Source organism: Mirounga angustirostris, unplaced genomic scaffold, assembly GCF_029215605.1.
Source record: "Mirounga angustirostris isolate CCGP_5_RB_7025 unplaced genomic scaffold, mMirAng1.0.hap1 SCAF_10, whole genome shotgun sequence".
NCBI classification, from domain to species: Eukaryota; Metazoa; Chordata; class Mammalia; order Carnivora; family Phocidae; genus Mirounga; species Mirounga angustirostris.
Window position 1 is genome coordinate 110379807 of NW_026991718.1, and position 25729 is coordinate 110405535.

Genomic DNA, 25729 nt, shown 5'->3' on the forward strand with positions numbered 1-25729 from the left:
ATTCTGAATGAAATGGTGGCTATTGCAAGGTTTGGAAGACAGGGGTGACATGATCTGGCATGAGTTTTAGAGTATTCTAGCATTTGGTTGAGAATGGAGTACCACAGGGCTTAGATAGAAACAGCTAGAGCACTCAAGAGCTCATTGCATCCAAGCAAACAAGGAAAAGCACCAAGACAGCAGCCAGGAGGAAGGGGAAAGAGGTCAGATTGTGGGTGCATGCAGTAGGGGAGCCCTTAGGGTGTCCCGGTGCATAGGACTTGAGGTGGGAAAGAAAGGCACCCAAGGGTTGGGACCTAAGCATCTGGGAAAATAAAAGTGCCTCAGCTGAGATATGCAAGCATGTGTGGGAAACTGAGTTCGGTTTACGACATGTTACTGTGACAGGTTTACTTCTATCTAAGACAAAAGTCGAATGGTGTTTGGACATACAAATTGTAGTTCAGGGACAAGGTCTGGGCCAGAGATGGAAATAGGAGGATTATAGATACACAAATGGTAGAGTTTTCCCCTTTCCTTGGCTCCTCTTGACTCTCTGATCCCTCTGACCTCTTCCCTCCCATGTTCCCTCCATTTCTCCCTCCATGGTGCATTCCTATTTCTTCCCATTTTGGTCCTAGCAGTTCAGCTTGCCGACCCCAATCTTCTCCAGACTTAGAAACCAAAGTACCTGATGTTCTTGGTACACCCAAGACCTGCCTGTAATAGCACGTGCCCTCCTTAGGAGGCAAGTTTGGTTGCAAATACTGTTAAGTGCATGGGTTCACTCTGCAAGGGTGAACCACAGATTTTCTCCCTGAGGAGTAGTTAAGAAATGGAAAAGAACACTGGGTGTATGAGTCATGCCACAGCAGGATTTAAAATCCTGCCTGGTTTTTAGGACACTTGGTAAGCAGGAATGATTTCATATTTCTTGATGTCTCCAGGCACTAGCTAGTCACCTAAGCAGGAAATCCAACTGCAAAGTCAAACCTGCTCTGTGCCACATCACTGAGTGTCTCCGTGTCTTCATCCTCATTTGTGATACGGTCTCATGTTACAGGCTCGTGGTGAGGGCTGCATGCAACGTGCCTAGGTCAAGGCCCGCTCATGGTGCGCACTCATTCACTGAGCTGTTGTGGATACACACGTGAGGAGACACCCAGGATCACGTCAGGATGATCTTTGTTTTCCCTCCAGGTGTGGCAGGTGAGGCGGAGCTGCAGGTGATCCAGCCTGAGAAGTCAGTGTCTGTCGCAGCCGGACAGACAGCCACTCTGCACTGCAGTGTGACCTCCCTGTTCCCCTTTGGGCCGGTTGAGTGGTTCAGGGGAACAGGGCCAGCCCGGGAGTTAATCTTCAGTTTCAGAGGAGGCCGCTACCCCCGAGTGACAAATGTTGCAGATACCACAAGGAGAAACAGCACGGACTTTTCCATCCGCATCAGTAACATCACCCCAGCAGACGCTGGAACCTACTACTGTGTGAAGTTCCAGAAAGGGAGCCCTGATGTGGAGTTTAAGTCTGGACCAGGCACTCAACTCATAGTGAGTGGTGAGTATGGCCTGGGCCTCCTTTGTCCCCTGGTTGTGACAAGTCAATAAGAATGCCCTCCGTTGTCTGAGCAACAACTAAGGATCAGGTTCTGAGGTGGGTGCCCCCGACTTCAGCCCCTTCCAGAGATCAGGGAGTTGAGGCCTGGGGAGGTCATGCTATTTGTTCAAGGTCACAGGGCTGGAAAACAGTGGGAAAATCTAGAACTCCAGTCTGCGAGCCCCACTACTCTTCCCTTTTCCAATCCTGAGCAGCCCTCTTGTCCAGGAATGAGGGACTAATAGTCTGAGTGACTTGCTCAGTCATATGGCCCAATGTTACTCTTGCCTCCAGAGAGTGCTCCCCTGCATGTGGCTGACTCTTCTCTACTCAGCACTTACTGAGCACCTGCTGTGTGCAGGCTCCGCTCTGGGTGCTGGGGAAGCAGCAGGGAACAAAACAGACAAGGGCTCCTCTCTCATGAAGCTGACATTCCCTTCCTTTCCTGTGGACCAAGGCACTCAGGGCAGGGAGGTGGGACAACGTCTTTCTTTCTCTCAGCTTCAGAAGAATCACAGTGAGAAGAAACACAGCTCACTGCTTACTCTGAGAGCCCAGGTTGGAGAAGATGCCAGAGGTTGGGCATTTGCTGTGGGTCCGTCCAGAAAAGCTCCATGCAATTGCGGGACTGACTCACATAATAGCGACTGAATCTCCCCACAGCCCGTGGACAGAGGCATGAAGGTGGCTGTATCCTGACTGGGCAGGTGTTACAGAAGTTCCCAGGGGTACTTCCCATGCCTGGGCACCAGCACTAGTACGTGGCTCCACCACCAGGCAGATCTGTGCCTCCTAGGAGAACACTCCTTCCTCCTCCCCAAGCTGCCCACACAGGTGATGCCCTGGATGAGAATGGATGGAGTCAGAAGGGACCATCTCAGCCCCTTTTACAGATGAGGACACTGAGGCTCAGCAGATCTGGCCTGAGCAGGGAAGGGAACCACAGCCTGGCTCACAGCCCTGCTCTCTGCACACTCACTGTGCTGGCCAAAGTGGGAGAAAGTTCCAACCGTCTGTCCTTGAAACTCTTGTAAATCTTGTACTGTTCTCTTTTTCAGCAGTAAGCATTAAGAAAACTCACGGGGAGAGGTGGGCTAGCTTTGCACCCCCAGATCAGACAGACATGCAAACATCTTGTAAAGTGTTGAGCCTGTTCCTGGAAGGCATGGCTCCTCACATGTAAGAGCATCAGGAGTCTTTCCCTGTTGTGTGGTGTTGATCCTTCACTGAGCAGCCTGGGCCAGGAACCTGGACAGAACAGAGGGTCCCCGCAAACCCAGCAACACTGGGCAGCCCATTCCTGGTTCTGCAGCCTGAGGATGACTGGGAGGCACATCCTGGAGGGTGTTTGGGGTCCCCTCAGCTAGAGTGCATATTCTAGACTCAGCTGTCGGGACCCCAATCTTCCCTCTGTTGTAACAGAGTCAGCAGGTCTGGGCACCCCGACGGACCCCTCCCCATAAGTGCTTGCAGTGGAGAATCTCAGAGGGAACAGGAGGGTGGCAGGCACTGTCGGGCTGGAGAAGGTGAGACACTTGCTCTGTTGTGGATGAAACAGTTGGAGGCCACAGGAAGTCCCCTGGGAGGCAGTGAGGAGTGAGGAGCAACCCCTTTGTAACTGGACCAAAGTGGGTTGGCTCCTCAGTGAGGTAGAGACAGAGACTGCCCAGGGGGAGCGCTGGTACCCACAAAGTTGTCTTTATTTGTACAGATAAGGGATCACAGGGAATAATTTCCAAAGCCATGATGCTAAACAAGGGCAAGCAGGCTCTATTGATTAGGGTTGAGACGAATATTCCGAGGGGGATTTTAACTCTATGAGGTGGAGGTTGCTGTCAGCCGCTTTCTGATTCATCTGCTCCTTTCCATCTGCATTTCAGTGACAAATTCTAAGCAAAACCGCTGGCATTCCCTTACTTTCCCCTCCTTGCAACCCCGGGAAGGAGAAAGGCATGCTGTCCCATGTCACAGAGGAAGAGCCACGCGGTGCCACGGCCACCCCTCCCGTGGACTGGCCAGCCTGGTCCCGGCTTCCATGGGGGTCCCGCCGCACCCCTGCTTCCCCTGCACAGCCTGCTGCACAGCCTCTCTGAACTCAGTGAGGTTTGCAGGGAGGCGGCTAGGATGGTTGATACCAAGAGTGAGACCCAACAGGAATGTCGTTCCGGTGCCCAGATTGGTGGGAAGTCACCTGGCAGAGGCGAGAAGGGGGACTTGAACTCAGGCCTGGAGCTGCACCTGGGCCCTGCTCCCCGACTCAGAGTTCAGCTCTGGAACCTCGGGTCCTCCTCTGCGGGATGAGGGGATGACATGGCCCTCCCCACGCTATCAGAAGGGCAGAGGGTTCTCCACAGTGTCACACGCGTATCCTTGAAGACCACAGTCATGCTTACTGTTCATAAATGCTCCTCTTGTAGCCAAACCCTCTCCCCCCGTGGTGTCGGGTCCCACGGCCAGGGCCTCGCCTGAGCAGACAATGAACTTCACCTGCAACTCCCATGGCTTCTCCCCCAGAAGCATCACCCTGAGATGGTTCAAAAACGGGAATGAGCTGGCAGCCTCCCAGACCACCGTGGACCCAGAGGGAAACAGCACTTCCTACAGCGTCTCCAGCACAACCAGGCTGGTGCTGGCCCCGGGGGACGTTCGCTCCCAGGTCATCTGCGAGGTGACCCACGTGACCCTGCAGGGTCCTCCTCTTCGTGGGACTGCCAACTTGTCTGAGGTCCTCCGAGGTACATGCCCCTCATCCCCAGCCCAAGCCCGGGTCTGGCCCCCAAGTCTCCGAGCCTGCCCCTCCCCCCACTCTCTGCCCCAGGCGGTCCGTTGCCTGAAGTCTGACTCCTGACAGACCCTCCCACTCACCCTGCACCTAGGTGTATGGTCCCCTCCTATGGTTTTTCATGGCAGCTGGGGGGTGAACACCTATCATGTGCCAAGCACTGTCTGGGTAGGTCATTTAATTTACCATAGCAATTCCAATTATTGAGCACCTGCTGTAATCCGCGCCACCGTGTGCTTGGTGATGTCATTTATTTTGCTGATTATTCTATTCCGGCTACATGCCACGGGCTGAGGATCTTGATTTCACTCATTCTTACCCTAATAGGAGCTACCAGTCCTTGAGCACCTACTGTATGCTGGGCACTGTGCTTAGGGATTTCATTCATGTGCAAAGGCTACCATCAGTGTTTGAGCACCAGCTGCATGCCTAGCCCTGTTCTGGGTGATTCCCTTGCTGTGTGGGGGAAGCTAAGTTCTCGAGCCCCTCCCCCGTGATCTGTCTGTTCCATGAGGTCAGAGCTTCTGCTCTGTGCTCTTTCAGTTCCGCCCACCTTGGAGGTTTCCCAGGAACCCGTGGCAGGGGACCACGTGAAGGTCACTTGCCAAGTGAAGAAGTTCTACCCCCAGCGCCTACAGCTGACCTGGCTGGAGAACGGAAACATGTTCCGAACAGAAACGGCCTCGACGGCCTTGATGGCCTCGAACCTCATAGAGAACAAGGATGGGACGTTTAACTGGACGAGCTGGCTCCTGGTGAACTCATCCGCCCACAGGGAAGATGTGGTGTTTACCTGCCAGGTGCAGCATGACGGGCGGCCTGCGGTCACCAAAAACCATACCCTTGTGGCCTCTGCCCCCCAGAAGGACCAGGGTGAGACCTCAGTGATCCTGTTCCTAGCATCCTGCCCCTGCTCCCTCACCTGACAGTGATAAGTCACCACGTCTGGCCAGCCACCCCCTCCTCCTGTTCTTTCTCACCTGAGCATGGTCTCTATCCCTTCTAGATCTTTCCATCCTCACCCCAGCAAATGTACGTACCTGCCACTCTGAAATTCTGGAAGGGACCCTGAGGACCTAGAGTTTTGAGTCTTGACCAGGCTCCTGAGTGACCGTGTGTGGTCACACCTGGGGTCTCCTTTCTCCCCTTATTTGTGACAGCAGACTGGCGCTATTCATGATCATTCCCAGCACACTTACTTTATGCCAATTCCAGTTCATTGCAGGTCTCCCTTCCTGCTTAACCAACCCTGTGACCTGGAATTTTACAGAAGGGACTCAGGGAGCAATGAGGGACAGATGGTGATGATATCCTGCCCTTAGGCCAGCTGCTGAGCTAAGCTAGTCTAGGGAAACTTGAGTCCCTGAAGACGGACCAGCAACCTGTACAAAAAAAACAAAAACAAACAAACAAAAAAAGCATGTGTTAATTATAGCAGCAGGGCATTGTCCCAAGGAACTATGGAGTCCCCTTTCTACAACCAAAACAATCCTTATTTCTCTCTCATGTAACATCAGGAGGAGGTCGAGCCAGGTTTCCAGGAGTCTTTGTTCCAGAAGTTCTTTCAAAGGTCCATGTTCTTTCCAACGTGCCCTATGACATTGTCCTCATGGCTGGGTCAACACTGGGTCAACGAGTGTTCCTGTCCCTGCTGGCTGGGACAACAGAGAGGGGAAGGCGAAAATGAAGGATTTCTCTTAAAGCCAGGGGTATGTAGAAGTTGCATAGTTGTGTCTAATAATGGCTTAGTCATGGATGCACTTCCAGTTTCAAATGGAGTCGACAATTGTGTGGTCATGTGATTAATGACATTATTTTTTCTATAAAACCAATACTATCACACTCGTAGTAAAATTAATAATAATTCCTAACATCATCTAAAATGGAGTATAGATTCCAATTTTTCAAAGCTGCTTCTACTAACTTTATTTTGTGGACCTAACTTGGTTTTAATTCACCTGTAAGTGCTTAAAAGAATTTTCCTGTGAAACACCTGCATCTCCACCATTCTTTCTTTTGATTTGAAAAGAATCTGAACAGCTAGGGCTACTCAAATTCTTCATTGCATGTTGGATGCCTGTGGTAAGCTGTGCTTTTGAGAAATTTGGTCCTTTTTCTCTGAATTGTCAAATCTCTGCACATAGAGATGCTCATAATATTACCTGGTTATCCTTCTGATGTCTGTAGGGTGTTCAGTGATATCCCATTTCATTCCTGATTTTGGAAATGTGCCAATTCTCATTTTTTTCATCGTCACAACTGCTAGAAGTTCCTCAAATTTATCAGTCTTTTCAAAGAACCCACTTTTGTTTCAGTGATTTTCTCTATTGTTTGTTTTTAATTTCTGTGCTTTTTCTCCTCTTTTTTATTTCCTTCTGCTTCCTTTGGGTTTATTTTGCTCCTCTTCACTTTTTGAAATGGGAACAAAGGTTATTGAATCTAGACTTTTCTTTGTTCACATGCCATGACTGGGCCTCCTTCTGTGCTTGGGGAGTCAGGAGTGTGGAGCCAGCATACCTGGTGTGTGTTCTTCCTCCAGTTTGGAAGCATCTAGCCCACCTGCCTTCCTCTTCCATCTGAAAGATTCCTCCATGCTTGGACCGCATGTGATTTCCAGGGGGCAGGCTTGTTCTGAGCCAGGAGAGCAGGAAGAGATGAGTCTACACATTCTTCTATGGACCAGTTTGGGTTTGGTGTTCAGTCTTTGGTCTTTCACTGGGGCTCAGGCCATAGCCATTACTTCTGGTGCTTCCAGGATGTCTGAACTAGGAATCTTCCAGTGTGCTAAGGCTGAGAATAGATTTTAGGGTTGTCTGGGTTGGCAGCTGGAGCTATGTGCAGGATGCCTATGGGATCCTGCTGTGCCAGGATGCCACAGCCTCCCCTGGGCGTCCCAGGGCTCCAACCACTGCCATCCCTTCTGGATCCAGTGGGTCTGGCATAATGATGCATATCTTTTTCTACATGTCTATGGTATTGAGGTATTTCACAATACTTCTAGCCTAAAAGAGCTCCCTTCTCTCAGTATAGCATGACCACGTATGTTACTGGGACTTGGGGATGGTTGGGGATTGGGATGGTTTGGACCCTGGGAGGGAGGCTCTGAGTTCTCTGATCTTTCTGGTTCTTCTTTCGGGACCCCAAGTTTGCCTCCTCCATTTTTCCTTCTCCCCCTCACCACTCAACTCTGAAACAGCATCTCTCCCTTCCTTTTTGCTTTTACCCCTGAAGTCATGCATTCTAAACCGTGCCTGTCCCTTTTCTTCACACCTATCTTTTTAAAACTTCCCTGTCTCCTTGTATTAAGTTCCTCTTGCTGCTGTAATAATTAGGACACGCTTAGTGGCTTAAAACAACACACATTTTTCCTTCCATTTCTAGACAAGAAAGTCCTAAATGGGGTAGCACGACCGGGTTCCTTCTAGGGACTCTGGGGGAGAGTGTGTGTCCTTGCTGCTCCAGCTCCTAGAGGCAGCCCCACCCCTTGGCCAAGGGCCCCGCACCCTCCGACCTCTGCTGTGATCATCATGCCTCCGGCTCCCACTGGCCTGCCTCCCTCCTTCCCTGGGACGGGTCTCTGTGATTAAATTGGCTCCACTCCGAAAGTCCCGGATAATGACCCACTCTAGACCCTAGCTAATTACCATGCAGGCTCTCCTGCCATATAAGGTACCATATAGTCAGACTCTGGGGGTCCTGGGCCAACTCCCTTTAGTCAGGCATACCTTGAAACCCCTTCCTATGATCTGTGTCCTGATCTTCAGGACACGTTTCCAAATTTTCTCAATTAAACTTGATTTAATATTGGCGGTGAGATTTCCAAATAACTGTCAGGCTCCTTGGCTACCTGCCCTTGTCTGTTTCTCCTGCCCTTTCCTGTGGTTGGTGAAGGTGGGAGGGGAATGGCATAAGGGATGTGCATTTGGATTTGGAGATTATTCTCTTCTGTCTATCAGAGATTTTGCAGTTTGGGCATTGATCGTCAAGGACTAGTGAGAGCCAGTTTTCCATAGAATTGACTGTCCTTTTATTGTTTTTCCTCTGGGTTGAGAGGCCGTATTTGGAGATGAGTAGCTAAGCTGTGTGTTGTCCTCAGCAGCCCACTAGTGCCCAGAGGGCTTTGAAAGCCTTGGCCCCAGTGTCCCTACCCCACATCTCAGAATCGATCTCCCATATTTCCCCATCAGGGTCCTATTCTGGTAGAGCAGGTGCAGTGTAGCTGAGAATTCAATCCTCTCTGTAGCGCTGATACTTTATGATTATGTTGGACCCAACTGTGTCCTCGGCTTTTTCTGCCCTCCCGTCTAGGAGGTAACAGTCTGCACTGTTGCCCCTCAAGTCCTCTGACTCTCATACATAACCTTTCATGTGAGATCAGTCAGTCTTCACTTTGCATTGTCTTTCTCTGAAGGATTAATGCCCAGCAACAGCCACCCAACCCGTACTCCTTATACTTACCAACTCCTTTCCAGAATGCCAAGGTACGTCACTCCTCTGCTTACACCATTGCAGGTCACCGTGGTGAGGTTTCAGCAGAGACAAGAGCAGGACAAGCTGGCACCTACCCTGCTCTACCTCCTCCCTGGGCTGGGGGCCTCTTGGCCAGCCAACTGATAAAGACCCTGCTCCAGATGTGCCCATTAGAGCTGGCTTTCTGGACCCCACCCAGACAAACTCCACACATCAGGTGACTCAGGAAGCAGACTATTAGATGATATGAGAAGGGGGAAAGCTCACTGTGGAGCACTGTGTGATCCACATGTGTGAGAGGGGAATGGAGGCAGAACTGGCAAAGGGAGATGTTGAACACAGTGCAGCCCAGCAAGACTCAACCTTGGACAGAGAGCTGGGGAGCTGATGCACTTCGTGAGTTGTTTTAAATGGAGAAGATTGGCTAAGCCTCTGTACCCCCACTTCTTCCAGCCCTCTACTGTAGGTTGCCTTCTAGAAGCAGGTGCAAACATGGGCAATACAGCTCTTTCAACTGAGAGAAAGTCCGGTGGCCCACCCAGCTGAGACCTGCCATCCTCCAGCACGCCAAGGGCAAATGTGGCGAGGTCTCTGCTCCTTCCTTTAAGATTGCTCCATATATTTCAAATTTTATTTGCATTTCTTTATTGAAATATAAAAGCAAAAATGGGTCATTGCAGAAAGTCAAAGGATCTGAAGGTGTATTTACAGATCCAACCTCTATATCCAACAAAAGATGTCAGCTGATATTGGCACCGGGGTCCAGGCGGGCTGGATGGTGTTTGAAACGCTCCTGAGCATTAGACCCCATTTCCTTGTCTCCCCAGGGTGTTGTCCAGGCAGCAGGCCTCCTGAGGTCAGGTCATCCTGGGACCTCCCTCCTCACCTCTGTACATGGAGTCTTTAAGCCCTGTACATGGAGCAAAGCAGGGCAGCCTTGCCCCTCACTAACCATGACACCATCTGTTTCACTCCACTTGAGGCCAGGCTGACATTTGTCCCTATTCCCCAGAAAGTTTGGATTTGTCTTGGTCCAAAGACAAGGTCTCAGAGTCACCCTGCAGGACAGCAGTGAGGGATTTCCCTGGGTCTGAACCACCTCATCTTTTGACCCTCTGTAAACTATGAGCCTGTTCCCTCATCAGAAAGAGCGTATACAACCTGCCCTATGGGTGTGAGGACCAATTCAGTAAACCAAACTTACACGTTACTGAGTGCTCATTCTCCCCCACCTCTTCCCTCAAGAAGGACACCTGGCAGTAAGAAAGGGGTGAGTGAGATGAAGAACTTCTTGCCCCAAATCTGCCTTGAGCCTGAGTGCAGGGGAAGAGATTCATGAGCTTCAGAGCATTGATAAGCTTGAGTTGCTTCAGAGAGAGTACGTGGAGGCCCCAGGGAATGGAATCCTGGGTCCCCCTCTCATGGTGCCTGTGTCCATTCTTTTCCAGACCCAAGGCTATCTACTCCACTCCTGGTCGCTGTCACCCTGGGCCCAAAGCTGCTGCTTCTCATCATGGTCTCTGCCATCTTTGCCCATAAGAAGCAAGGGCCTGCCTGTAAGTTGTGGGTCAGGGAGGGCAGGCCAAGGTCAGTCCCAGAGGGAGCAAGGTCAGGAAAAGGGGCAGCGCACAGGTCACACAAGGGGTCAGGGCCCGACTGGAGTAAAGAGCATGTGACACACCTCCCTTGATACCCTCAGGAGTCTCAGGGATCCCAACTTCCTGAGATGTGTGTTGGGGGGAGACTTTAGCCTATAAGAGGTGGGCAGGGTCAAAGACTTCAAAGACTGTGCACAGAGTCCTAGGAAATATGGGAAGGAAGTGGGCAGAGGGGCTGAATGAGAGGCAGCTGGGTGGGAGGAACCCTTGGAGATCATCTCTCAGTTATTTGAGCACTGGGGCTCTGTCAGGCACAAGGAGTCCACATTTAGGAGAATGCTGACAGGTGTCGGATGGTGGCTCTGAGGATGGCGTCTGCCTGACCCTCTGTGGGATACACTGGTGGGGATGGGGATGGGAGATCAGGCCCTAAGGGAGAAAGGTTTATGTGGCAGAGTCCTATATCAGGGGCTGCCTGTCCTCTTGCAACAGGTGTCCCAAGAGGAAAATAGCACCGAGGATATAGGAGACACATGCGGAACATTTCTGGAATGATGAGCAGATAACTAACTGTGAACATGGGTCCCACAGGTCCTACCTTCCTCCCCTGCTACATGCCACCCTCAGACTCTGCTGCCTGCTCCATTCCCTGATGGGCCCAGCCTAAGAGAAGGAACAACTAGAAGCTTCCACAATTCTGCCCCAAAGGCCTTGCTCCCCCCTGAGACCCACCTGCCCACAGCTCCTGCTGCTCCTTCTCAGAGTCCTTGATGCCCCAGAGCTGGGTCTTCATACCAGGTCCTCAGCAGAGGCCATGGGAACTTGCTCTGGGGACTGATGCATGGATCTCTGCCTGAAATGTGAGAAACAAGTCACATCTACACGGACCAGGTATCTCTCATCCATCTCCTGGGGACCATGGCCATGAACTACACACTCATGTCCATGTTCTCAGGAGTTATTCCTGCCAAGCCCCAGCCTCCCCAGCCTTGGTGAGGTTCTCCATTGGGTCTTAAATAGAATGCATCCCAACCTGGTTTGCAGAGGAGAAATGATTCTCCTTCTTTGCCTACATGTGCTACTCACAGTCCCGGAGGGAAGATTCCCTCCTCCCTGTGATGGGAACACTGCTCTTCTGTCCCCTTCATCCTTCCCGACCCCACTGCTCGTGTATTCTAGTTGGCAGTCCAGAAGCCTGGAGCCATCCTTAAAATTCTTTCTTTATATCCCACATTCAAGTCTGCCTTCAGAATGCTGTGTTCAGTGGTGAGATGGTATACATGAAACAATCCACTCTCAGAAAGGAAAGAAGCCTGACTAGTGGTGCTTGTGGACTTCTGTGGTGTCAACACTCCCAATGTGACCAATTACAAGCTAACAGTGTTTAACAACTCACTTGCAAAATTCCTGAAAAGCCTCTCAGAAGTGAGTGCAAGGCTCCTCCCACACCCCAGTGAGCTCCACCCAGAATCTACACACTGCTCACTCCCAGGGCTGCTCCCTGGTCTCAGCCACCAGCATCCCTTCCTGGACTATTGCTTTTTCTCTAACAGGCTCTCCAGTTTCAGCCACAGTGATTCTATGGAAATGGAAGTCAAACTGTGTCTCTCCTCTGCTTCTTCCCCCTACGAACCGGCATGGCTCATCTCTCCCTCTTTCAAGCTCTGCTGACATGTCACTTTATTAAAAGTCCCTTCCATAAACCACCCTACATAAAATATCAGTTCCTCTCTCTCACTCTGTGTTCCCACAGCTCATAACCTAATTAGATTGTTTCCCTAGAACTTATGATTAGCTGACATGATAAGTGGAGGCAGTTTTCACTTTGCACAATAGTGCAGGATAGAACAATGATGGTGTAGCTGAAACCATGCAAAGTGATCTCAACAATCAGTGGGAGTTAACAATTTTTCTATGACTTTTAAAAACTTTTTTTCAAAACACAAAAACTCTCCAACTGTCAATTATGAATGTATAGGAAAAAAAAAAACAATAGACCATTATTTATTTGGTGTACTGTCATCTCAAATATTAGAAACACGGAAAAGGTAAGCATTTAATTTTTTTGTAAAGACTCATCAAGAATAGTTTGCACAGTGCTTACCTTCTTCTGATCGCAAAGTTGACCATATAGACCAGTATCTGAATTACCTCACTCCAGTCTCAAATAGGATCAGCATCCAACATTCTATCCCTTGCACTTTCAATGTTGTGAAACCCTTACAATATTAATTTGAATATTTCTGGTGTCACATCCTCTGGGACAGTTTCACCCCCCCTCCCCATCTTGTTCTCCAGTGAGGTGGTAAGATTGCCTCACTCTGCTCCTGTGGCTGCATATCCACAATCTGGGGACCAGAATCCCAGTCACCATTCCCATGGCAGCTATGCCTTCATGAGCCCCACTCACATTCAGTTTGAACTTCACCTCCAGTCTCATCTCTTCTCATTTCTACATCACACTTTCAGCTTTGTGCCAATTCCCTTTTGCCACTATTCACTTTTGTACAATGTCCCCTGGGTTCCTCGCTGGGAGACCAGGAGACAACACAACCACCTGCATTGCTGTCTGTGGGAAAGTGAGTAACGGAGTCACAGAGAACCACCACTACAGGCTTTGAAAGATGTGATGCTTACTTATGGGGATGAGCACCCGTTAGTCGTATAGGGATTGGTGGCCTGAAGAAGAGCTGGCAGCAAAGTTTGTACTTGATGCAATTGCTCATGGAAAATTCCTCATGGTAAATGAAACTGGAATCACGTGTTGGGGGACTGATGTTATTTAACTGACCTATGGCAACTAAATTCGTGCACATCAACACCATGCAAACTGAGAACTGCCTGTTGTGTGTGCTTGTCTCTTCCTCAAATAGGATGTGGACTCTGACAGAGAAGGGACTGTCTGTGTCCGCAGTTGTCAGAACAATGACAGCCATGAGTTTGGCCATCATATTTTAAAAAAATAAATTGGGGACTACTTCATTGAAAACATCAGTTTCTACCAGATGTTGGATATTAAAATACCATTTCACTTCGTTCAAAGCTGGTACATGTACCTAAAACCGTTTCATTAAATACTACTCTCACTTCTTTGTGTTTAAAAGTTCTATCAGAAATTCATATGCTCCAGAAAGTAAGCAAGTGGATTTTCAAAAAATGAAACAATAACCCACTGATTGGAGTCTGTCAAACAGATACAGGAACCTCCTGGAAGAGCTCCCACTGGCCAAGGTGCAAGAGTTTGAGCAACAAATAAGTGATGTCTGGTTCTGCTCTGGTCTGAATGTTCTTGTCCCCACAAAATTCAAGTGTGAGAATCCTCAAGCCCACGTGACGGTGTTAGCCGGTGTGGCCTCCAGAAGGTGAGGAGGGCATGAGTGCTCCACCCTCATGAGTGGGATGAGCTCCTAGAGAAGAGGCCCCCCAGGGTTTCCCAGTCACTTTGGCCACATGAGGACACAAGGAGAAATCTGTAGATGGCCCTTTCCCAACCGGGCTGGCTCCATGATTTCAGACTCCAGCCTCTACAACTATGAGCAAGAGCTTTCTTTTGATTATTAGCCACCCAGTCCGGGATACTTTGTTGTAACTGCATGAATGTCTAAGACTGATTATAACCGCTCACGTAAAATAAATATCTTTGAGCCCATATTGATATAAATTAATAACTGAATAAATTACTAAATTGAGAAGAGAAGATGTCCTGTGCAGAGAAGTCCCAAATGATGTATGTGGATACTTCACTTAAGGAGGGGATCCTAACTGACCACTCCTGGAGTGTAGGCACTTGTGGTGATTCCCCTCCAAAGAGGAGAGAATGGAAAGGAGGGAAAAAAAGTAACTACAGAGGGGACACCTGACAAATACAGTGCAGCCAGGTGATCACGAGTTCACCAACAATCATAAACCACTGCCACAGTGTGTATCCTGGATTAATGTGATGAAAGCGGTACTTTTCCTCTGTGACCTTCCTCTCCAAACCCATCACCGCAGTCTGCTTATGAGATAAGGATCCTACAGATTACAATGAGGCACATTCCACGATATAGGTGAGCAGCAGTCCTCAAAACTGTCAGGCCATCACAAGCCAGGAATGTCTGAGAAGCTGTCACAGCTGAGAGGAGCCTAAAGAGACATGACAAGTAAATGTAATGTGGTAATCTGCATGGAATTCTGGAACAGAAAGGGACATGGGGTAAAAACTAAGGAAATCCTTTCAGGACTGAATTTATTTCTCCAAAGTTCAAATGTTGAAATCTGAAATCCAGCGTGATGGGATTTGGAGGTGGGGTCTTTGCAGATAATGAGGTCATGAGGGTGGAGTCCTCAGGAATGGGATCATTGTCCTCACAAAAAGAGACTAGCCAGCCAGCTCACCCCATCCACCATGCGAGAATACAAGTAGTTGGCGGTCTGCAATTGTAAAGCGCGTTCTCATCACAATCCAAGCATCCTGGCACCCTGATTTCAGACTTCCAGCCTTTGGGACCTTGCGAACTAAGTTCCTGTTGTTTCAAGGCATCTGGTTTATGGTGTTTTATTATAGCAGCCCAAGCTAAGACAAAATCAAAATAAACTATGTATTTTGGTTCATAAGGATGTACCAATATTGGTTCATTAACTAGAACAGATGCACCAAATTACTGTAAGATGCCAATAAGAGAGAAAACTGTATTCAGCTATATACTGGAACTCTATACTATTGTCCCAAATTTCATCTAAATGTAAAACTGTTCCAAAAAAGTAACTCTATTTAAAACAAAATGTCAACATCCTGTCCTCAGCTCAATGTCTGCCTCTTATGCCCCTTTGGGGGACAAGGCAAAGAAATGTGTGGTGGAGAGATTTCCGTGTTTCTATACCCAGGTTTTATGTCACTTCACAAGTCTGAGGTTCCTTCTCTTCTTTCCTCTGTCCCCTGCTAGAGCTCACTCCAGAGCCAGGCACTCAGAGATTCATGAAGAAGCTGCTTCTTGGTCCCCCCATGATATTCATCCTAAACGTTTCCAATTAGAAAAGCCCAGGTTAGACCAAGTGGGGTCAGAGAAGCCTGGGTCCCTGGTTGAGGTGACGTAGCTTTAAGATCTCAGTGGAGGATTGCAGTTAATTCATGTCCTGAGCCCAAGGAATTGAGGTGGAAGGGTCTGTGCAGAGGGTGGGGGAGGCTGTGATGCACCAGGCCTGAGCAGATGGCTCTCAGCTGTCAGCTCTCTTTGGGATGGTCTCAGTTGAGCAGAGCCACCATGCCCAAGGTCATGCCTGAGAAACTTCCACATCCAGTGGCTCATCAACATGGGGATATAAAGGTCCAGCCTCTCACCCCAGCCCAGGACCAGTCTGAAGGAACATCTTAGCACCACAGCTCCATGGAAGATCAGCTGAGGTCTTCTTTGGGACTTCACTACAACTCAACTTCTTCTAAACAATTCTGCTCCCTTCTCCCTTCTCCTTTCCACCATTGGATCCTAAAGCACTCCCTGAAAATGACCTGCTTGTTAATATTCATCTCAGTGACTCTTTCCCAGGGAACCTGATGTGGAAGAGAGAGGCTGTGGTGGGTACCAGAAAAGGTGGGGATCCTTTTGTCTCTATGGGCCAAGCCAGTCATGGAAGGATGGATTATTTACACTACCACACCACATATCATATACTACATACCAAATACATACGCCATATATAATATACCCTATACCACATACTACCTACCAATTCCATGTCATTTAAATATACCACATACCACATACCACATGCCACATGCCATATATTATATAGCACATACCATATCCCATATACCAAAGAGTTTTATATACAAGAGCAATGAAAATCAGAAAAATTGCGTTCTGAAAGGCGTGTGTGTAGACCACCCTCGATGAAGTAGAAGGAAGAGCTTAAAACAGGGAAGAGAAGTGAGGTGTAGCCCATTAGGAAGTAATAGTTTTTATTCATGCAGGAGATGATGATGGAGGTGGTGACATAGATTCAAGAGGTATTTAGGAGGTAAAACTAACATTACTGGGTATGGGACAGACACAAATGCACAAGTAAGGGTGTAGAACATCGGTCCCTTCTTTTTTTGACCAAATGGGCAGAGGATTGCCACATACTGAACAGCATGTAGGTGGAGAAGAGAAAGTCCGAGTGCTACCTATGAACACAGTTTTGAGTATTTGAGCCATACAAATGAAAATTTCAAGGTTAAATTAATATATAGGTCAGCCTCCAAGTAGTGAACTCAGGATTGGAAACTAAATTTCATCTGGTTACAAAGCCAGGGCTCTTGACCATCAAGGCACTAAAAATCCCAGGCTCTGAAGAGTTTAGAGTTTCATGGGAGGTGTGAAGTCTCCTTAAGTTGGGGGGAAGGGTAGGTTGCTGGAGGCTGGTGGAAAGATCCTGTCCAGCTATAAGCAGGGGCCATGGAGGGTTTCTCAGCATGGAATTCATCATCCCAAAGCAATGTGATAGGATGGTGACATCACTGGGGGAAGGGAGTCTTCTCATCCCCCATAGGCAGTTTGGGCCTGCTCTGCATTCTGCTCTTGTTCTAACACTTCTCCTGGCCTTAACATCCTGTTGATCCCTAAGAAGATGTGGGGCTCACAAGGAAGCAATACCAAAATAACCCTAACAGTCAGTACCTGACTATGGACCTGTGGACATTAAAGGGCACTCGCTGAGTGTGGGCTGAGAGTCCCTGGACATAACCTTTGTGCTTGGGCAGAGCCCATTCCAGAGGTGAGAGAGAATGAGGCCAATATGCTGGTTCCTCTCTCTTTCTGAGGGCAGGCATTTCTCAAGTCCCTCCACTCCCTCCCTCCAGAACTGGCCCCAGACCCAGCACAGACAGCAGAGACCACCCTCACCTTCCAACACACAGGGTGTGTTGCTTCCCCTCTTGCAGAGTGTTCCCTTAGCCCCACTTTCCCTGTAGCCCCCTCCATCCTCTAAATCACAAATCATCACCATCTCCAAAACTCTAACCTCTTTCCCACACCATGTCTCTGGGCCTCTAAATCAGCAGGTGTACAGGTTGGGGAGACCTCAGATAGGACGAGGCTCAGGAAAGAGCACAAGCCTATGGATGTCATGCCCTTGACTCTGGAAATCCCAAGCATTTCAAACAGCAACTTCTGCACTTGTGGCCACCTTGTCTGTGCAGTTGGTAATCTTGAAGAAAAAGTGTTGCAGTCCCATGGTCCTCTCTTCACAATCCCCTTCCGCTGACATGATGGAGGCAGGGAGTCTTCTCTCCTCTGAGCACAGAGTCCTGGGCCTCTCCAACACAACACTCACCACCACAACGATGCCCATCCCTTCTTCCCCACCCCGCCCACCACTTTCATCCCTGCTGCGGACTCTGCTTCTAGGATTCACAGGTAAGTGGGCTCAGGTTTGTGGTAGGGACTCCCTTATGCTTGTTTACTGTGTTCTCCTCACCTGTTTACCTGGAATTTCTTGGGGGAGAATTTCTCTAGCCAGAATTTATAGAACTAGATTGGAAGGGCTCCTAGCTCACAAATCTTCCAGTGTCCATGTCTGTTCAACACCCTTTTGTTGAGGGAATAGACACACCCCCATGGTCACAGGCCTGGCCCAGCACACACATTAGAGCTCTCTTCTTCCTGCCCCCCACCCGAACAAAGATCCTGTCTTTTCAATTTATTACCATCACACAGATGCTACCTCTCAATGGAGAACAAATGTTGGGAAACATGAAATTATGAAGCAAGAGAAGAATCCACAATGCTTCCATCCAAACATAATCACTGTTAAAAATTTGCAGAGGTTTGCATGTTCATGGAATATTGGCTGGAAGTGGTCACTAGGGTCTCTCAGGTCAGTGATGGAAGCTGAACCCTGCAGGCTCTCCAGAAAACTAAGCAGTTCTGCCTCTGCTTGCTGAAAAGGCTAAACAAGAATGTGGAGTCTCTTCCCCAAGGCCACGTGGTCCATGTTGGCAGAGGCTCTGAGTCCCAGTTGCCAAAGCAGAAGGCTTGAGGGATTCAGATCAGATGAAAGAGGAAGCCAAGACCATTATCTGAGTAAGGAAGGAGGAAGAAACCTTAGATGATTTAGAAAAGAGTAAAAACTTTTGAGACACCCAGACCCACTGGAGCATGTTAGCAAACATTTACAGAGGAATTAATACCAATTTTGTACAGTATCTTCCAGAAAATAGAAGAGGAGGAAACACTTCCCTACTCATTTCATGAGGGCATTATTACCTTGATAGCAAAATCAGATAGACTGTACATTAAAAAGATAATTACAGACCAATACCTCTCATGACTCTAAATGTAAGAATCCTCATAAAATGTTGTCAAATAGACTTTCACAATGTGTAGTTATATACCATGACTAAGAAGGATTTATTCTGGGCATGCAAAACTGTTTCACTGCTTACCAATCAATTATTGTAATCCATCACACCAACTGGTTAAAAAAGAAAAATTGCATGATCATATCAGTTGATGCAGAAAAAGCAATTGACAAATCTAAAACCTATTCATGATGCAAACTCTCAACAAACTAGACATAGCAGAGAATTTCCTTAATTTGATGAAGAACATCTACAAAAAAAAAATCCCTACAGCTATCATTATACTTAATGGCAAAAGACCAAATGTGTTGTTTTTTTTCCCCTAAGATAAGGACTGAGCCAAAGATGTCCATTCTCAGAACTCTTATCCAGCACAGTACTAGAAATTGTAGGAGAGAGAAGGACAGAAAGAAAGGAAGGAAAGTGAAGGAATGGAAAGGAAAAGAATGTACATTGAAAAGGAAGAAATGAAACATTCCTTGTTTGCTGATGACATGATTGTCTACATAGAAAATCCCAAAGGATCTAATTATTTTTTTTTAAGATTTTATTTATTTATTCATGAGAGACAGAGAGAGAGAGAAGCAGAGGGAGAAGCAGGCTCCCAAGGAGCAGGGAGCCCTATGTGGGACTCGATCCCAGGACCCTGGGATCATGACCTGAGCCGAAGGCAGACGCTTAACCATCTGAGCCACCCAGGCGCCCCCAAAGGATCTAATTATAAAAACAAAACTCTAGGGTTAATAAGTGAGTTCAGGAAGGATACAAGATCAGTACACAAAGATCAATTGTGTTTCTATATAATAAATAGACACATGACTAGTTCCATCAAGATCCCCCCAAAAAAGAGAAATACATAGGTATAAATTTCACATATGTGTAAGACCTATATAAAGAATGCTAGAAAACTGATCACAGCAATCAAAGAAGAACTTAAATAGAGATACATCCCATGTTCATGGGTAGGAAGACTCAATATTGTAAGGATGCCTTTTTTCCCCAACTTGACTTATGGATTAAATGCAATCCCAATTAAAATACGAGCAAACTATTTTATGGATATTGACAAACTGATTTTAGTAGTTTAAGGAGCCAGAAGCCAACTCAGTGTTGTGGAAAAACAAAGTCAAAAGACTGACACCAAGAATAAATAAATAAAGTAAAAAAAAATAATAAAAAAATACTGACACCATTCAGCTACAAGACTTCCTAGAAAGCTACAGTAATCGAAACAGTGGCATTGGTGAGAGAACAGACACACAGATCAATGCAACAAAACAGAAAGCCCAGAAATAGACCCACATAAATACAGCCAACTGAACTTTGGAAAAGGACCAAGATAGTCTTTTCAACAAGTGTTGCTAGAATAATTGGACATCTAGACATCCATGTGGAAGAAAACTGATTCAAGACACATGCCTAACAGCCTTCATAAAAATAACCCAAATGTAAAACACAAGACTATAAAATTCCTAGAGTAACGTAGAAGAACATCTACATGGCCTTTGATATGGAAATTACTTTCTTTTATAGACTGACTTCATATTTGAAGCAGTTTTAGGTTCACACCAGAATTGAGCAGAAGGGACAGAGATTTCCCATAGGACTCCCTGCCCCCACACATCACAGCCACTCCCATTATGAATATCCTCCACAGAGTGACACTTTTATTACAAATGATGAACCTACACTGGTATGTCATTGTCATCCAAAGTGCATAGTTCACATTATGGTTCACTCTTGTTATTGTATTGTTTATGGGTTTGGACAAATGTAGAGTGATATCCACCTTTATAGTATTATACAAAGTAGCTTCACTGCCCTAAAAATCCTCTGTGTTCTGCCTATTTGTCTCTTTCCACCCTCAGCCCTGGGAATCACTGATATATTTATTGTCTCCATAATTTTGCCTTTTCAGACTGTCATATAGTCGGAATCATGCAGTATGCAGGCTTATCCTTTTGATTAATAATAAGCATTTAAGGTTCTTGCATATCTTTTCAGGGCTTGATAGCTCATTTCTTTAAGCACCGGGTAATATTCCACTGTCTGGGTGTACCACGATTTCTTTATTCATTCAGCTACTGCACGTCATCTTGGTTGCTTTCAAGCTTGGCAATTAGAACTAAAGCTGCTACAAACTCTGTGGGGGAATCTGTTCCAGGCCTCACTCCTAGCTTCTGGTAGCCTTGGATGGCCCTAGGATTTACATGAGCTTCTCCTGGTGTCTTCACATCACCCTCGCTCTGTGCATGACAGCTAACCTAAGCTGTGCCTGAACTCCTGGTCCCCAGGAACTATGAAATAATATATGTTTTCTTAAACCACTAAGTTTGAGATAATTTGTTTTTCAACAAGTTTCCTTGTGTATATAGTGCCTACTTATGCTCCAGGCCATCCTCCTATCATGATGCAGAAGAAAAGTACCCTTCCCCTTGCTGCACATTGGTCCCCTTCCCATCATCGCATACGGCAAACCAATTTGTAATGTTCCTAAATTTATGCCAGTCCATGTTGCCAAGAGAGTGTGTAAATAGACCCCAACTTGATGTAGAACCAGACCCTCAGAATATCTTGGACCCAGACATAGAACATGAGAAATAATGCAGAATTTCTTTCCAGGAACTTCAGGTGGAAGGTTCCAGGTGTACCAGCATGAAACTTTCCTCAATCCCATTCATTCTTTCATCCATGCATTCCTTCACCCACCCAGGCATCAAGCATGCATTCACTCAATGCACGCTCTCATTCAGCCATGCATTTACTCTTGCATGGATCTGTTATCAGGCACCTGAATCCTCCTCTGGAGCAGGGCCCTGGCAGGTGACCCATCTTCAAGGAGCTCCTGGGCTCCCACAGTGGACTTCAAATAGTAATTGTCTGCTTTCTCTGGAGTGTGTCAGTTCTCCCTATAGTGACAAGCTCCCAGGCTTCATCCTCCTTGGACTTGGTAGCTATTACCTGCCACGTGCAGAGATTCTATCCACAGAGTGTGCATCTCACCTGGATGGAGAACTGTCATACCTTCAAGGGAGCCGAGGAACCAACATCCAAGCAGAATAGTGATGGAACCTACACCTTGGAAAGCTTGCATTCGGTGAATGTATTGGGGCAGGGGGACGAGTGGTGCTCACCTGTAAGGTGCAGCATGAGGCAAAACCTCCCATCCAGGCCAACCTCATGCTGTCCGCAGCAGCCCATGGCACATAAAAGCACGTGGGAAGCGCAGGTAAACTCACCTCTACTGCTCTGAGCTCCTGGGTCACCCTTGTCTCCTGAGTGCAGTGAGGTATTTAAACTCACAGAGCCCCACTTGCTCTTTCCTTCTGCCCATTGGTAATTAGGTCCACAGATGCCTATCCTTATCTTTGTAGCTTTCCTTCTGGGCTTCAAGGTGCTGCTGGTGATGAGTTTCATAGTCACCTGCACTTGCAGGTGGCAGAAGCTGTAACAGGTGAGTTGGGGGGTAGGCCTTAGTACGTAAGGAGAGTGGTCATGGTCATTATCATGGACTGGCCAGAGGAGTCCAAGGTGAGCCCACTCTTACCCACAACACAAGCCAGGGGGGACCAGCCTCAAGGAAAGGCTCAGAACACTGTTGTTTTCTCTAAATGTCTGTTGGAGATCTCAGAGGCTTCCAGCTCTCATGCATCCTGCAGTGCCCTGGAGTTTGAAGGTTTTTCAATGAAGTCCCTTGGAATCCTGAGTTGGGGTCCAAGTTGTGGAGGTGGGATGAAGGTCAAAGCTTTGAGCTCTAATTCCAAAGAGTGCCCCCCTGTACTGATCTATATGTCAGTTTTCATAGGACTTATTTTTGGAATGAATAAGGGAAGTATTATTAAGATCTCCTAATGGAGCCAGTCCAGGGACTGGGAGGCTCCAACTAGTGGCAAAGGTGAACGTGGGTGTGGGAGAGGTCAGAACTGAGACAGAGGGCCTGGGGTGTAGTGAGTAGGGGGTCTTATTCCTGATCGGCACCATGATTCCAGGCATGCAGTTTCTGCCACACAGTAGGTGCTCAATAATATTTGGGGAATTAATATAAGAATGAATGAATGAATATTTCCCCAACTGCTCCTGCATGCTCTGCAATACATTGCCTCCCACTGTGTCCAAGAAACTCACATGGGGGGAGAAGCTGTTGCGCCCCATTCCCACGCTGTACATGCTCCCTTTCTCAAACCCCCTGATGTTCCTTCTCCCTGAGCTTCAGAGCTGAGTCAAGGATGGCCTTTGGTCTGAAGGACCGTGGGATGTCTGGACCCTGATGTATTGAGCTTCAGACTGGCCCTGCATCGGGGCAAAAGAGAATCAAGTGCGTCGAGGAAACCAGGTTTCCATTCTGCACTGATAAGAGCACTGCTTAATTACAGAGCGCATTTTACTTTTATTTTATTTTTTATGTTTTGTTATTTTTTATTATGTTCTGTTAGTCACCATACATTGCATCATTAGGTTTTGGTGTAGTGTTCCATGACTCATTGTTTGCAGATAACACCCAGTGCTCCATGCAATCCGTGCCCTCCTTAATACCCATCACCAAGCTAACCCATCCCCCCTCCCCCGAAAACCCTCAGTTTGTTTCTCCGAGTCCATAGCCTCTCATGGTTCATCTCCCCCTCCGATTCTCCCCCTTCGTTTTTCCTTTCCTTCTCCTAATGTCCTCCCTGCTATTCCTTATTTTCTACAAACAAGTGAACCCATATGATAATTGACTTTCTCTGCTTGACTTATTTCACTCCAGTTCCATCCACGTTGATGCAACCGTTGGGTATTCATCCTTTCTGATGGCTGAGTAAAATATTCCATTGTATATATGGACCAGATCTTCTTTATCCATTCGTCTGTTTTTTTATTTTGAATGTTAATTCTAGTATAGTTAAAATACCATGTTATATTAGCTTCAGGGGTAGAATATAGTGCTTCAACAATTTTGTACATTACTCCGTGCTCATCCTGACAGGTGTATTCTTAATCCCCTTCACCAATCACCCATTCTCGCACCCACCTCTCCTCTGGTGACCATCAGTTTGTTTTCTATAGTTAAGAGTCTGTTTTTTGAAAGAAGAAGATAGCAGAAGGGGAAGAATGAAGGGGGGGAAATCGGAGGGGGAGACGAACCATGAGACTATGGACTCTGAAAAACAAACTGAGGGTTCTGGGTATCTGCTCTACCCATCACTGGGTATAGCCTGGTGATGGGTATTAAGGAGGGCATGTTCTGCATAGAGCACGGGGTGTTATACACAAACAATAAATCGTGGAACACTACATCAAAAACTAATGATGTAATGTATGGTGATTAACATAACATAATTTAAAAAAAGAGTCTGTTTTTTGGTTTAACTCTTTTTTTTTCTTTGTTTTGTTTCTTCAATTCCACATAGAAGTGAAATCAGATGGTGTTTGTCTTTCCCTGACTGACCTATTTCATGCAAGGTTATACTCTCCAGCTCCATCCACGTTGTTGCAAATGGCAAGATTTCATTCTTTTTCATGGCTGAGAATATACCATTGAATATATATACTACCTCATTTTATCCGTTCATCTACGATGGTCACTTGGACTGCTTCCATAATTTGGGTGAGCACATTTTACCTTTATACAGAGCTTCTGCAAGTATGCTTTTATTTTAACACCTATGTATTTTAAAATCACTACATGGAATAAACATTTTTCAGTTCTGAAATATATAAGAAATACATTAAAAATCCTTAGTCCTATAATCAGATCTTTGCAAAATATTAACATTTTGCTGTGATTGTTCTGTTTCTTTTAAAAACACTGTTCTGAATTTGGAGTTTATCATTTCAAATTTGATTTTATAATTTCACAACATACTATCAATCCTTAAGCAATATACAATATTACTTGCATGTTTTAATTTTATATAAATGCTGTTATACTGTATACAGCATTCTGGAACTTTTATTTTTATGCTCAACACAGTTTGTGGGATTTCTTCATGTTGCTATATGTAGCTCTCTTTTATTAATTTTCCAGAATTCTGTGGCTCTCTATTATAAGAAAATGCTACAACTTAGGGATTCTTGTCAAGATGGTATGAAAGCTGAACCTGTTGTTTGGGTAATACAACTTTGCAATGAGCATTTTTCTCTCTGTTTCCAGGGGCACACATTGGAGCGTCCCTCTAGCTGCTCTGCTTTGGTCCACAGAGCAAGAGTGTTAGTATCCTTTGGGAGCTTTTGTAATACCAAAAAAAGCTTTTAATTTTTGATGAGGTTTTGTTCTTCCCATTTATACCTTTGACCGAGCTTTATTTTTCTGAGCTGTGTGTGTGTCCGTCTGTCCGTGTGTGTGTCTGCATGTGTGCTATAAATAGTAAGAATCTTACATTTTTTCTACCATTGGATATATTATCCAGTACTCATTGATCGGCACAGTACCTTTGCTGTATACTAAACCACTCCATTAACGTGTGGTTCTTTTTATGATGTCTTACTGCCATTGTGGTTTGGGCAGCTGTATTGGTTTCTAATTGAGCTTTGAACATCAAGATTATTCCAGCAAGCTTATCACACTCGGACTAGTGCTCATACTATGGACAGTCTCTTCTGTGTAACTCATAACATCAGTCAACTCACCTAGATTAGTTTTTACTTTCATTAAAGTTGCATATGCACTCGTTTCAACAGGCAAATAGTTCTATACCTTCTATATATGAAAACTGGAATCTCTCTACCTCCCTCTATTTTCCACCTCTCAGGGGAAACAGTTTTCCACTCTTCTAATTGATTATTTTTTTAAATGTTTTATTTATTTATTCATGAGAGTCAGAGAGAGAGAGAGAGAGAGAGAGAGAGGCAGAGGGAGAAGCAGGTTCCCAAGGAGCAGGGAGCCCGATGTGGGACTCGACCCCAGGACCCTGGGATCATGACCTGAGCCGAAGGCAGACGCTTAACCATCTGAGCCACCCAGGCGCCCCTAATTGATTATTTTTAACTGAATCTTGTAGATGTTACAGC

The 25729-nt window shown here is 46.7% G+C and overlaps 1 protein-coding gene across 1 annotated transcript; it reads left to right on the forward strand.

Annotated features, from left to right (window-relative positions):
• The first annotated feature begins 1132 nt into the window (after positions 1-1132).
• LOC123852079 (signal-regulatory protein beta-1) lies at positions 1133-15380 on the forward strand. The gene is made up of 5 exons (XM_064572928.1): positions 1133-1533; positions 3990-4307; positions 4898-5227; positions 10273-10380; positions 11014-15380. The coding sequence occupies exons 1-5, from the start codon at positions 1158-1160 to the stop codon at positions 11073-11075; spliced, it is 1194 nt and encodes a 397-aa protein (XP_064428998.1). The 5' UTR covers positions 1133-1157; the 3' UTR covers positions 11076-15380.
• Positions 15381-25729: the final 10349 nt, after the last annotated feature.

What these genes read in the sequence shown, in the direction of transcription:
- LOC123852079 (XM_064572928.1), top strand. Translation starts at nt 1,158, where the DNA reads ATGATCTTTGTTTTCCCTCCAGGTGTGGCAGGTGAGGCGGAGCTGCAG. An exon ending in CTTGTCTGAGGTCCTCCGAG is followed by an intron (nt 4,308 to 4,897) that starts GTACATGCCCCT and finishes GTGCTCTTTCAG; the next exon opens with TTCCGCCCACCTTGGAGGTT. An exon ending in TGCCCCCCAGAAGGACCAGG is followed by an intron (nt 5,228 to 10,272) that starts GTGAGACCTCAG and finishes ATTCTTTTCCAG; the next exon opens with ACCCAAGGCTATCTACTCCA.